Source organism: Pygoscelis adeliae, unplaced genomic scaffold (assembly GCF_000699105.1).
Source record: "Pygoscelis adeliae isolate BGI_AS28 unplaced genomic scaffold, ASM69910v1 Scaffold45, whole genome shotgun sequence".
Classification (NCBI taxonomy): Eukaryota; Metazoa; Chordata; class Aves; order Sphenisciformes; family Spheniscidae; genus Pygoscelis; species Pygoscelis adeliae.
Window position 1 is genome coordinate 5,366,226 of NW_008825114.1, and position 14,707 is coordinate 5,380,932.

A 14,707-nucleotide genomic window follows, 5' to 3' on the forward strand; every position below is an offset into this window, starting at 1 on the left:
GACTTGTGATAGCCCCCAGGAGGATTCGTTCCGTAACTTTCCCAGGGACCAAAGTAAGACTGATGGGCCTATAATTTCCTGGATCCTCCTTTAAGCCCTTCTTGTAGATGGGGGTGACGTTAGCCTTCTTCCAGCCTCCTGGGATGTCCCCCACTCTCCACGACTTCTCAAAGATTATGGAGAGCGGCCTTGCAACAACCTCAGCCAGCCCTCTTAACACCCTCGGGTGCATATTGTCAGGGTCCATCGACTTGTAGGGGTCAAGCTCCTCTAATAGTTCACATACCAACTCTTCCTTCACTGACGGTGGGTCTGTGTTTGCATCAACCTGGAATTTTGCTCCCAAGGCCTGGGGTCCAACAGTGCTGGTAATGACAGAGGTGAAGGAAGTGTTGAGAACCTCTGCCTTTTCAGCGTTGTTGATGACTAATTCACCCCTCCTGTTTAACAGTGGGCCAATATTTTCCTTCTGCTTCTGTTTGTTGTTTACATACCTGAAGAACCCTTTCTTCAGGGTAGGTCAAAAACCACATGTAGTTTTTGACATCTCTGGCCAATTTCAATTTGAGCTGAGCTTTTGCTTTTCTAGCTGCACCTGTGCACGCCCTGGCAATGCCCTTGTAGTTCTCAATGAGTGTTCATCTGCTTTTCCATCTCTGGTGCGGTTCTCTTTTGGTTTTGAGCAGACTCAGAAGCTCGCAGTTAAGCCAAGGGTGTCTCTTGCTCTGCTTACTTAAAGGTGATGAAGTGTTTTTGTGCTTCCAGGAGAGCATTCTTGAAAAACTCCCAGCACTCACTAGCTCCTTTATCCTCCATGGAAGCTTCCCGTGGAATCCCTCCCAACTGAGCTCTGAGTGAGCTGAAGTTTGCTCTTCTAAAATCTAAAACCTTTGTCTTAGTACTAACCTTCAGCATGCTCAGCAGGATACCAAACTCCACAATATTGTGATCACTGCAGCCAAGGCTATCGCTAACCGAGATACTACAACACTGAAAGTCCATCTACAAGATGGTCATTTCAGTGGCAAAGGGTGCCTGTAATTCTCAGCTCCTTGAGCATCAGTCAAGAGGAGCAAGAGCTGTGTGCTGAAGGGGGGTGACAGTGCACTGGAATATTCATTCGTAAGTTCAGAGATCCTGTTAGGCAGCCTCCACTGGCAAAGTGCCTTGGGTAGATGGAGCTAACCCCCCAACAGACTACTTGGTGATGCTGGCAGTGGTAGCACTGACTGTTTCTATGGAGGGAAAAAAAAAGCTACAGCTGTGTGTGGTGGTGATAATATTTCAATTGGAAGGATCAGTAGGGGCAGTTTTTTTCTGGCTTCGACTTTGAAAGGTACTATCAAATCTTGTAACACAAGCTAGTGCTAGGTGATTTGTAGGGCACGTATCTGATATATAACTCTGATCAAGAGAAACAGAAGCTATTTATCTGTACATTTGTATAGTGAGATGGGGAAAAACCTTGGATGGAAAATAAAGGAGAAGGGCATATCCTTTGTACTTCTTACAGCGAAAGTACTGCAGAATTGGTTTCTGTCCTTCTGCCCAGCTTCCCTTTGAATGTGCTGCAAGTATATGCACTGCTGTCAAAACTGGAAGATGTTAACAAAGATTAAGAAAGCTGATGCAAGGTTTAGAGTGGAAAATAGGACATTGCGACACCCAGGGGTGAGTCCCACGTAGTGCTTGTGGGCGGCATGGGTTGGCAGCTGAGGAGATAAGAGCGCTAAGAGTTGAGAAGAGAATGGAGTAAACTCATCAGTTGCCTCCACGCTCCCTGCCTGGCCCCGTGTCCCTTGCCAGCTTTTCTGCAGGCAGTGGACTTCTGCCTTCTGCCTATCCCTGGCCTTCTGTTTCCTTGCCCCCACTCTCCTCTGCAGCCTTCTAGCCATTTCTGGGCTTCCTACCAGGCAGTTCAGCTACTTACTCACCCAGAACTGGCAGACCTCTTCAGCTTGTTTGTGTAAAGCATAGAGCAAGACCTGGCAGATGGCAGTGGCAACAGGAAACAGGAAAGAGGTCAGTCACAGCGTGCTGCAACCAACCTATCTCAGGTGTTCTTTTTTAAAATAGGAACTTGCCGTTATGGTAAAGGAGTTCAGTCTGTGGGACACAAGCTACCCTGCAGAGAAATGCAGCATGTCTTCATAAATGCAGTGTACAGGACAGGTTACGGGGATCCCTGAATCTGCCACAGCAGCATTTTTTTCTTTGAGGCCTGATTCTGAGAGGGAGAGTAGTTGCATACTTTGCTATATGCAGCTTAGGAACCTGCTGCGGAGTACTTCTTAAGAAAGCAAGAATTCCTATTACAGTCGAAGAAAGTAATGCTATTCAGTTCTAAGTATTTCAAATTCCTAAATATAGAGTAATGGAGTCAGCCAGGGGAAATAAATGGTCAGTGTGTCCATGCTGATAGGTTTCTTGAAATTGCAAACGGAATGATACCTAGTTCTCCTTACCCCAATTTTACAAGACCTCGCTCTGTAAGAGGTAGACAGCTCATTTTATCGTTGGTGGTTGGTTTTGATTGACATCTGCTATCCCCTCATTTTGCCAGTTATTAGGGGATCAAAGATGGCTAATTCTTCAAATAGTTTTTAGTGACCGTTCTATCAAAAAGTTTTCCCTATTGTGGATGCTTCCCAGGGTGATGTAAAGTATCAGCACAGTACAATGAGTCATATCAAATTCCTAACACACCTGAGGTACTCTGTACTAATGGCCTCCCTTGAGAATGGATCTGCTATAAACTGAGGTGGTGGACTCATGCTTTGGTAGTTTTCCAGGTATTATCAGCATTCTGGTACCAGGGCTGTTCTCAGAGACACGAAAATAAAATTGTAAGATGAGTTAAAAGAATTTATAAGAACAAAAAGAAGAGAGAAAAACATCTTTCTTTTGTCTAACATCTTTTTTTCATGTTTTTTTTTGTTTAACTCTCTGTCCTTTAGAAAGTGGATGTTACCAGCAGGGCAGTTATGGAAATAATGGCAAAGACGATAGAGTATCTTCAGCCCAATCCAGGTAATGTAATTTCACAGTCTCACAGTACTTGTAGCACTTTGTGAAAATACTCTTTCTCACCAATGTGTAGTCTGACAGGTCTTATCCTCACTGGTGCAGTTAGGATTAACACAAAATTGGTGAAGTTACCATGCAGTAAAAGACAGAGATGAATACAGGCTTCTATGTTAAGCTGTCAGGGGGAATGATGACTGTCTTTGGGAGGCTTGTTTTCCTTTTGTGTGTTCTTGCTTTAGGTAAGGGGGCAGCATATGCCTAGAAACCAGGTGTATTTACTTGCAGGCATCTGAATGTCAGCACTGTGAGCTTGAGGGGCTCCCTGGGAGCTGGAGATGGCTGTGGACTCCCCAGGAGCATCAGGGCAGGGCCTGGCAGCCAGCGCCCATCCCACTGCTCCAGCCAGGAGCAGGGTGGCCAGGGGGCACTGGGGCAGCAGCAGCCCTGGGCATCAGGCACCTCCCTGGGTATGGGGACAGGCTGAGACCAGGCAATCAGCCCGCGGGTGGGGATCAGGATCAGGCACGGTGAGAGTGTCTACATGAGACACCTCTTTCTTCTACAGTCCCAGTCATTCACCCTGTGTGAGGGAAAAGGACCAGCCAGTCCTTGTAGACCATGGAAAGAAAGACAAAGTTCTGAAGCAACTTCCTCCAGGGCACAGGACGAGACGTAACAACACCTTTCACCTGGTCTTCTAGTGATTTCCCATCCTCATTAGAGTTACTACAAAAGGGAGGGTACAAACAAAAGAGCTGTTGATGTTGAACTGGAGAAGAGGGCAGATAAATGGATGTCATCAGAGATGACTAAATTGAACCTTCAAAATAGAAAGAAATTATTGGTTTCCATGGGGAGATGAAAGAAAGGTTTTGTGATTGGGCTGATAGAGGGCTGCATGCTCCTTTCTTGCTAAAGGATCCTCACAAGGAGGGGTGATCTGGAGCTGTTATAATCAAGTAAACCATTAAATTCAGGAGCTTGAAGATTTCCATAGTGATCTAGGAACATAAGGGTTTTGATACTAGCATAAGTCAATGCCAGCTTCACTGATGCGGTCGAACGGAGTTACGCTTGTGCGAAGTTAGCATGAAGGTAAAATGAAGCCCTCTACATACCATAAGTATCTTAGAGTTTCATGGAAGTACAGACCAAATTCACTCATTCACTGTGAGGAATTTGTTTCCTAATAGCTGGAAACAAATTTGAACTGATGTGAAATATTTTAACTCCAGTGTGGTAGGATGAAGGACTGTTGCTGATAGAGCTTAACTGGTGATATTTTTATGTTAGACCACAGAGGAAAGGAGGATAATTTGATGATGCTGCCAGTGGCTTGAAAAAAGGAGGAATAATATTTAAAAGTTCAAGAACTGCTAGAGAGAAAATAATGATGACTAGAACAGTTTCTATGTCAACAGATGAAATATTGTTTATGACTTGAGTCCACAGCTTCATTGCTCATCGTCAACAAGCACTCTGCAGGAAAAGCAATAGGATTGACAAACATTATGGGACTAGTGGTAAAATTGTTAACTACTGTCAAGCTGCTGTTGTGCAACATCATATAGACTGAGTAACAAGCTTTGGCTGTTTAGTGCTTCTCTGTCTGCCTTCCTGACACATCTGAGTGATTATGATTGCTGTGAATCATGAAGGAGGCTCACAGCAATGGCAGAAAGCAAAACTTCTGGAAGTAGCTAAGGGTGTGATTTCAAGCACCTCAGGCTGATAGAAGTTTGCAGTGCTGCAGGAAAGAACAGTTTCCATACTCTAGCTACATATCCCTTCATCTGCTTGTGGCATGTGCAAGTAGGATCAGAAAATTAAAATTGTAATAGGCAGGAGGAAGATTTACTTTCTTGCATATCAAATGAGATCATGTTATTCTTTCCACAGCTGGGCAATGGCAGCAGATGGAGTAAGAGGAAAGGACTGACTCTTTTCAGCTCTCACCTGATCTTAGATTGTTTTATGCCAGTTGCAGAAGGGCTCCCTATAGTGAGAAGAATTGCATGGAAAATTACTTCTTTTTTCAATAAAATAAAAAATTTCCTCTTTAAAATTCTCCCTACAACTGTATTACTATTTACCTGGGGCACCAAAAATGCTGATTTCCAGTATTTCCTGTTTGCTTTCTCATTTTCATAAAAAATAGAAAAATTACATTGGGAAGAGGGGGGAAATTTAATAAAAAAAATTTCTTTAATAGCAATATTTAATAGAAGGTTTTCTTTAAAAGTTTACCTGGGTTTGGTAGGGGGAGGAGGGTTTGGGATGTAGCACACATACCTTGATGAGTAGGATGTACCCTGAAAACATCAATATGCTTGGATAACAGTACTGCAGTGCTAGGGATCAACTGGCTTCATGGTGTTTTGAAGGATTAATAAATGAAGCATGCAGCATTGTCTAACTTCACTAAACAGTTAATTAACCAATGCTGGAAGGAAAAAGGAAAAGGAAAAGGAAAAGGAAAAGGAAAAGGAAAAGGGGAAGGGAAGGGAAGGGAAGGGAAGGGAAGGGAAAAGGATATTAAAGACAAAGGTGAATTTATTGAAAGGGATGTTGGGCTGAGGTTAGTGTGAACGAAAAAGCTTTGTAGAGTTCTCAGTTACGAAAAAAGCTGAAGGAGAGCTGAAAATAACTAAAATTGAACGTGATGAAGGCTCAAAGACTTTGCATGCAGATGTACATGTCCATAATTTCAAGAAAAAGAAGTGCAGGATGAACAAGATTGAAAGTACAAAGAATGAGCAATTGAACCCACTACTGAAGTTTCTTTCGAAGGCTTTTGGCAGTATTTTTATGATTTGCCATGGCTCTGTTAACACTTAATATTAAGGTGAACCATTAGTGACATCATGAAAGTCAATGTAAAGGAGGGGGAGTGCAACTGGGGAAAAAATCAAGCATTCAGGTCACTTCCATGTGGTGTTTTGTACCTCTCTGCCTGTCCTCACTCAGGCTGAAGCATAACTTAGAGAAGAAAGCATGTGGCACTAGCACAATACAGCAATAGAAATGAAGGGGCTCAGGATGGAATTTTGAGATTAACTGAGCACAAACTTACCTCTGCTGCCACGGAAGTGGCAAATCAACTGTTAAAGAAGAAAAGTGGAATGAGACCACTGGTAGATGTATTCTAAGATTTCCTACTAAATCAGGATTCTAATGTAATCATTATTAAATGATTAGATAAATAATTGAAGCATGAATTTTTCATGCTTACCTTTCTTCTCTTTATGATTTATTTCTTGCCCTTCCCTTATTGTCCTTTCATCTCCTTCATTCTTTCCTGGACCTTTTGCTTTCTACTCTTAACTTGCCTGTCCTGAATATAGCCACTCATTTTTTTAATATTCCCTCTTACTTTTTTTCCTTTTATTTCTGAAAATACTGCCATTTGTTCCTGTTTTAATTCAGCTTGCTGCCTCCATTCCCCTGACTGATTTTGTTTGTCCCTTAGTTTCTGTTATGCTTCTATATTTTCCCATTGCCACCATCATTTCGATGCCATTTTTAAAGGACAGACACTTCATTAAAATGCAGTTTCTTACACTGAGCAGTCAACCAGTCTGCTGACTGTAGTTTTGTGGTGGGTAGAAACAGAAGGCATCAAGAAATTCAGATGCTGAAAAGCATGATCTGGTGGCACTCAAGAGTAGTGAGAAAGCTTACAAAAACATAATTACTATATGTTAAAAGATGTTATCCTTTCCTAGCTGCTTCTCAGGCAAAATAAGTACTATGACACTTGCCTGATTTTCCTGTGTCTGTTTCTGTGTCTATGTCTGTACATACATTTCTATGCCACAAAGTGAAACACACTCGGCAACAAAAACCATCTCTTGATACGTACTTTCAACAATAAATTAAGAGCAAAACACTTGTTGACTTCAGTCTGCTAATGTTTTGTTTTGTTGCAGAAATGTTTGCAAGGTTGAGTTTTGACCAATGAAATCAGCACACAACAGTGTGAGCTACTAATGTTTTGTAAACAGAAATACTAACTCATAGGAGCAACTAACAAAGTCAAGCCTTTGCAAGGAGGAAGGTAGAGGCATTCATAGCTGCCCTCTTGTAGCACACACAATAATATAGGTAGAAACACCCACAGAGTCAGCTTTGCTGGCAATAGGGTTTAGCTGGCAAAATTTGAAGTCAAGTGCCATTAATTAATTCATTCTCTGTAGGCCATTCACATTCTGTAGTTGCAAAAATTCACTAAAGCACATCATCAAACAAATTAGTTCTTTTATGTTTGCTGTCTTTATTTTCATCAATTATGATAATTGTGTGTTTTCTTCTGGTCTGCAGTTGTGTATCTGAAATAAAATACAAGCTAAAGTACAATTGAAAACCTTATTGAAGTAGGAGTTTCCCCAAATCCGCATAAAAAGCAAAAAGTGTTTCAAAGGTCATTGGACATCATGTTTGGGGACATAGGTTTTATTTAATATTCTACAACAGAAAAACTTTCAAACATTTAAAAAGTGTGGGGCACCACAGTTTAATCTTGAGTGTACCTAGTCTGGACTTCTCCTTGAGAGAAAGGCTGGCTCAATCTGCTATCCATCTGGTACCTGACGATTTTAAGATTAAGAATTTGGGGATAGTTTAAAGATTTTTCTACCTGAGTTGTAGCACGTGTCAAACATGCTATCTTGGGAGTGTTCCTGGACTTTCTTCTGTCCAAGTCATTTCAAGGGAAACTTTGACTTAAAGTTCAGGACAGAGCCTTCTCTCTAGCCTACCAGCAGAAGAAAAAAATCAGTGACCAACAACATTTAATTCCTTTGCTCTAAAATTAATTGATGAAAAATAGGGCTTAGTCCTAAACTTAGATAATGTCCTTCAAATATGTTGTAGGTAGCTCAGATAAATTTAAAGAGTGCATTCCTGTCTGTGTAGTCAAACTATTGCGCATTTGTAACCTCTGTCACTTGCCTGCTTCAGCTTCCAGAGCTAAACTCAGCATGATCAACACTATGTCAAAAATTCGAGGCCAGGAAAAGGGACCAGGTTACCCTCAGGCTGAAGCCTTGCTGGCAGATGCGATGCTGAAATTTGGGCGAGAACTTGGAGAAGAATGCAACTTTGGTAACTTGATTACTTCCCTTTCTGTTATTATGCAATAAAAATGGTAGTAAAATTTAATATAACTTTGATTATTGAAGTGTTGCGGTCTTATAAAGGAAGAACTTCTGCAAGAAGTATTGGCGTTCTGCTTCATCAGACTCCTCCTTTAAGGTTGGTCTAGGCCCGTTGAGTATCTGTTGCGAATTTGGACTAGAGATTTTTTTCTTGTGGATTAAATTCGTATTGTTTCCATTTGGACCCATACCCATATAGGTTTTAGGCTCACTGTCATAGATCATGTTACTGGGGATGTGTTGGGATGAAAGATGTACCTGTTCAGAGATTGTATTATTGTCTATGCATGTGTACAATGAAACCCTTTTGTCCTCAGAATCCTTATAGTAAATGTTACTGTCTTCATTACAGGCAAGGAATAAAGGCTAATAGATTTTTAATAGACTCAGACCTTTTTTTCTGACCAAATTCCACATTTTAAGGCACTAGTGAATACTCCTGTCTTACCTGTCAGCTGTTCCTCCCTCCAAGCCCCAAATGAGTTTACAGCTGCCTGAGTTAGAAATGTTATACTGAGACTTAACATTGTGTGCTTCAACAGTAGAGGTCTAACTAAGAGACAACATTCACGACAGGATCCTTTCTCTTTCTGTCCTATTTATGTGGGCTTCTCTGTGGCCATTTTTATATGGCAAAACACGGGACCCTCAAATAGGACTGTGAAAATTCTATTTCCTATTGGAATCTTCATAAAACGTTGTTCCTGCCATAAAGACATCTGCAATAGAAAGGTACTTTCTTGTTTGTTTTATATAATTTACTAGTTAGCTTGGCAGATGTAGGTTGATTTGTGCTAAAGACGACTGAATTGTTTTTTTAATTGGTTGCCTCTCATTTACTAAATTTCAAACATGTTTTAAAGGGAGAATGAAGAACTAACAGAATTTAGTTTGTGCAAATTGCTGTATATTCCCTGATGATTGCAGTAGCATGCAGCAGAGTAGATATGGCAATTATTTTCACATTCTTAACTAATAGCAGCTATTATGGCTGTTCGTCACTCTTCATCTAGGTCTGGCAGGCTCTCTAGTTTTGCAGTGCATTGCTGGCATCCCCTGCTTGGGAGACAAAGCTCCTTCTGATTTCTCACATTTTTAGGTTTTCAGACCCTTCATATTCTTTGAAAGTGGATTTTTTTCCACCAACCTACATCTCAAACCAGGAGGGTATTTTTGAGTTTCTTGCTTTTGTTTTTATGCAGAGGAGGTAAACAAGAGTGGTAATTTTTGTGGCCCTCAAGTTAATCTTGGAGGAAATCTCAGAAGGCAGGTAATTCTTATTGAAGTTTTTGAACTTGAGTAGGTGTATGAAGTCAAGAGTTTCATCAAAAAAATCTTTCATAAAGAAAAAATTCTGTGAAATTGTTAAGAATTTTTACATTTGATACTGTCACCAGTCTCACTGATACAAACATGGAGACCTAGACTTGCATTAGACTTATTTTTATATGCGGTCTTGTGTCTGGTGATGGCAACACTGGAGCAAATACAGATAATTCTTTTCTAGCATGTTTGTTTCACCAGAGTGAGGAATGAACGGATAACAAGGTGACTATCTTGATGCAGTGTAGATCCTCAAGTTCAGCTGTGTTACAAGGCATAAACTCTGGGGGCTGCAAAAGTGTAAAATCCATGTTGCCCTTTCACACAGTGCATCATACGCTGTTTCTTTCCTAAACTTGAGACTTAAAATTAAATGTTAACTGAAATTTCCATGACTTGGTTTCATTCTACAGTAATTTGGAACTAAGCTTTTTTTGAGATAAATTGGGCATCTTTTCTTTCAGGACCAGCACTTGCAGATGTGGGAGAAGCTATGAAGGAGCTCTCTGAGGTCAAGGACTCTTTAGACATGGAAGTGAAACAAAACTTCATTGACCCACTTCAGAATCTCCATGACAAGGATCTGAGGGAAATACAGGTATTGCCCTCAATGTGGCATTTTAAGAATGCCAAATGTGTAGACTGTGTATATGTTCAAAATTTATGTTAGTTATGTAGTTCAAAATGGGCTTTCAGATTTGCAGATGATCTGATTTTAGTCTCTTTTGACTTGAGTTTTACTTTTCAGTTCTGTGTCTCTTGTTGATGGTTTAGAAAGGGAAAGATCAAAATTCTAACATTTTTTGACAGTAGCATTGTCAAGCTTATGCCGGCATGAACACAGTACTCTAATCCTACCATTTGAAAGCTCATTTCACTAAATAGAGAACAGATGTTTACATTCAATTTTCTGGTGTATGACATGTGAGGGCATTTTGAGAGTTGCCTCTAGACTGGCACTACTCTTTTGTCTGTATGAAGACTGTGTCCGAAACATTTCCAGGAATTTTGAACACAAACACTGTTTTCTTGCATGAATTACATAATTAGTAATCCAAGAACCAGCCAGCATTTACAGAGAAAAATCAGTTTGCATGCATACTTCTGTAGACACAACCTAATTTTATAATTGTGGAAGTAAAAGTGACTCCCAATTCAGCAAATGCTTATCTGTGTAACTGTTTTGAGCTCAGTAAGGCTTTCATATTGTTAAATATATGTGGAAGAAAGATATCTTAGGCAGTTTGATATAATTTACAAAGTTGACAAAGTTATAAATATTATAATAGATGACAAATTGATTCTTCTGAGGGAAAGTAAACACCTAAAGTATTCATGCTTGTGCTGGTAACATTAACTTTTGGCCAGCTTGATGTGGCAGCTGCTTAACAGATTAATATGAATGTCACGTCAGTTAACAAACTAGAAAATCTTTAATAAAAGATAACATTAAGGTCCTTTGGTGGTCTGATGGAAATGATAAAATATTTTCTTTGTTGCTTTGTTTATGAGAAATGTTACACAGGCAAAAATGTACTAACTTGTGCTTCTAATAGAGTTTTCTCTTAAACATCTAGGGGAAAACCATAGTGTTCAGGTAATTCTGCATCAGAGTTAAAAAGCTAGAAACTCACGTATCTTTTATACAGGTGGCAACTGCAGCTATCCATTCTGTGTGGCCTTTTTTTAATGTTGAAGGTCTGTCACTTAGACAGCAGTGCACCATGGCTTCTCATGTAATATGTAAAACCACCTACTTCATTGTTCTGTATATGTCCCCTCTGGGGAAGGGTTGATACACAGCAAACAGCACATGCTTGCAAATGTACATGGACTACCTGATTACAATGCAGTATAAGGAGAGTTGGGGAACATCCTTTGTTTTGTGCTTGTGTTTGCATTTTTGTTTTTTAGCATCACCTAAAGAAAATGGAGGGTCGACGCCTAGATTTTGATTACAAGAAGAAAAGACAGGGCAAGCTCCCCGATGAAGAACTTCGCCAAGCTCTGGAAAAATTCGACGAATCAAAAGAAATTGCTGAGTCAAGCATGTTCAACCTTCTGGAGATGGATGTGAGATATCCCTTGTTAATCTTTGAGCTGAATCTTAAAAAGAGAAAGATCAGTTCAGCAGTGAAGGCAGTTTGAAGCAGTCTAAAACTTGAAAGCCTTATTAAATCCATGACGCCACAGATTCCTGTCACTGTACAATAGGGAAGCACTTGCCTCCTTGGTGGACTCAGTGAGAGGCTCAGAAGCTATAGTAATGTACAGCATGCACGTGTAGGACTAATTTTATAGGTATTTTATAGGTAACTGAGCTAAAGAACATAAATCCTCTGTATCATCGTTGTGCTTCCTAACTGCATAGTGTTACAAAACCAAAATATCTTCCTTCTTAGAATTATGTAAATGTAAATCATGACTTCTACTTAGCTGTGCTTTTAGGGTTTGAGCCAAGGCTTTTGCTCAAGTGTGTGGGCTGCTGAGAGGATTGGTAAAGATCAGAAATAATGAACTCACAACCCCATGGTCTCTGCTATAATCAGATGCAATAGTGAATAGGAATGCCAAAGTTAATGTGACTGCTCAAATCTGACTCTGCAGCATATTTTTTGCTTACAGACTGGTTTAGGATTGAGGATCTATTAGGTTTTTTTAATCTTCTATTTATAATTAATGTTGAAACTGTAAAATCAAGCAAGAATAAAAGTTTATCTCTTTTGGAGGAAAAAAACATTTCAGCTGAAGTCTGTCTTTCAGAATATGTGATCAAAGGAAACTCAGTTTAAATATTTCTGTTGAAGTAAATGATTGGATTTATTTAAAGTTTAAATACACACCTGATCTAATTCTTCATTTTGTTACCAGATTGCTGTAGAGGGGCCATAACAAATCTGAAAATACTTGCGTGTTAGAAATTAAATATAGCTGTGCAGAAATGAAAGAAGTATAACAAGTTTGTAGTTTTAACCCTTGTAGTAACATGCAACCCCTTGTGGCCAGATAGTGCTGGCCTGCATTACACCATTGCAGCATTGTATATTACGGCAACTGCTAGCAATTGCACTGGCCACACAAGACTTTTGGATTTTTTTTTGCCTCATGAAGTAGAATGCTATCTGTCTTCACTACAAATATTCTGCATCCAAGAATACGTAGTATCTTCCTGTTTTGGTCTGCTTCACAGGCCAGAATACAACAGAAGCATGACCGTAGTCCCTATGGTTTTGTGCCCCTCAAAGGCAGGGAGGAAGAAGGTGTATTATGCTCTCATTACAGTCTCATTTTTACTTTCATAGCGTTTGCTGAATGAGGTAGGTCTGTAGGCTGCTGTTCATGCAAATCAGCCATGAAGATGATCAGCGGAGAAGAGTTGCAGTTACCATTCCAGATCAGGTCATAACCAGACATGCTAATGAATAAAGACTGATACATAACTGTTTATGAACTACAAGGATGAATCAAGTTTTTAGAGAGATAAGTAAATCTGCCTTTGCAGTGTCAGTGTGACAGTGGTCTTTACTTGCTATTGCTGAGCTGTTAGTACTCGCCTAAGACCTGATGTTTTAATGTCAATCCTCAGATTGAACAAGTGAGCCAGCTTTCTGCTCTCGTACAAGCCCAGCTGGAATACCACAAGCAGGCCACACAGATCCTACAGCGAGTTACTTCTAAGCTGGAAGATAGGTAATGCACTTTTTGTAAGTTTGTTGAATTGTTCTTTTGTTTTACAGAGGCAGAAAACCTATGAGTCGAATGCAATGCTGTTATCTTTGCAACGTCATTGTATGTTTATGAAAACAAGGGCCATTTCATTAGGCAGTTGCAAGCTGAAGTTTGTATGTTTTGGAGGTGCATATACTTCTGAGTACGACTGAATGAGGACTGAGTTCAAGAAAGCATCTTGGCTCCGTAAAGCTGTTAAATGTAATTTAACTGAAAGCAAGTGTTTGTAAATATTGGACGTCAGTGAGACTTAAAACTTTAGATTCCTTACCATTCCTGCATGTATTCACAAAGTAATCTTTCTGAGAGAAGATGTTAATGATTGCTATTGGAAAAGACTATCTTGTTACATTCTCATCTACCTGAAGATCTTCCTGAGCCAGGTAGTGAGATCCCCATCATTTGCCACCTTATTAAATGCTCCTTTTTTCCAGCTTTATTATCAGATCAAACTTGGTACAAGGCTTAACTGAGTTTACCTCTTCCATCCCCTTTTCTGTAACTGTGAATGCTATCTCAGAATTGATACAATATATTTTTAATAGAATTTTAGAATTTTTAGTTTAGAATTTTTGTTTCTGCCAATACAAAACAGATTTTACCCCTTGAAATGAGGAAAATAATGGTTGTAAAAGTTTAACAGCTTCCCACACGCCTGTCCTTCTTCAAGGAAACTTAACATACAGGACAGATTTCTTTAGTCCACATGGTTCTGGAAGACTCTTCCTAAAAGCTGGACGTAATTCCCAAGAGCAGATAATGTTCACATACTATGTGAAGGCAGCTTTTTAACCATGATTCTTTTCTGTTTTCTGATGTCATTAGTGTAGATCTAGTTTCTGGTACTACTGGCTCTGTCAGTGTTTATTTTCTCAGAGCACATAGTCTGTAAGCCGCGTCCAGTTCTAAGTCTTAAAATTTCTTTGCGATTAGGAGCAGCACTTGTTTTGGTGGGTAGGCTGCCCAGCAGGGGCTGTTTCTAGATACAGTTTGCAGTACTGTCTAAACAACTAACAGAATGATTTTCAGCACTTCCAAATGAATACTGCAATTTACTTACTTTTCAGAAGCATTAAAAAATCCTCAGGAACAGGTGGGTTGTTCTGTAGCCCATAAGTTACACCATAAAGTGAACATACCTCTCTCTGCAACAGATTTCTCTTTCTGTATCAATTCAGATAATCCTTTGCCCTTTTGAAACGTCTGCTAAATGGTCAGTATCTTTGCTTTAAATTTCAGCGCTGAATGATTTTAGCTTTTCAAGAACTTTGCATCAGAGTGCTATTATAGATCAGCTGAAGTAAATCTTTTGCATAAACTTACTGTGCTTTCCTAATTGTAAAGAGTCTGCTGGCTAAATCATCCTTTGTCCACACCACTAGACACAAATTAGAGCACTGTGATGTGTTCATGCCAGAGATTAAGCAGGGATGTAGATCTGTTACTATTTGAACTACCTGTCTTTTCCTGCT

General features: G+C 39.8%; 1 protein-coding gene across 1 annotated transcript in view; it reads left to right on the forward strand.

Moving 5' to 3' along the window:
• The window catches only part of SH3GL2 (SH3-domain GRB2-like 2), a 20,938-nt gene that overhangs the window by 1,479 nt on the left and 4,752 nt on the right, over positions 1-14,707 (forward strand). The window contains exons 2-6 of the mRNA XM_009328067.1: positions 2,958-3,030; positions 7,987-8,130; positions 9,971-10,104; positions 11,421-11,579; positions 13,093-13,196. Coding sequence (XP_009326342.1) covers positions 2,958-3,030; positions 7,987-8,130; positions 9,971-10,104; positions 11,421-11,579; positions 13,093-13,196 — 614 coding nt within the window. The remainder of the gene's footprint in view (positions 1-2,957; positions 3,031-7,986; positions 8,131-9,970; positions 10,105-11,420; positions 11,580-13,092; positions 13,197-14,707) is intronic.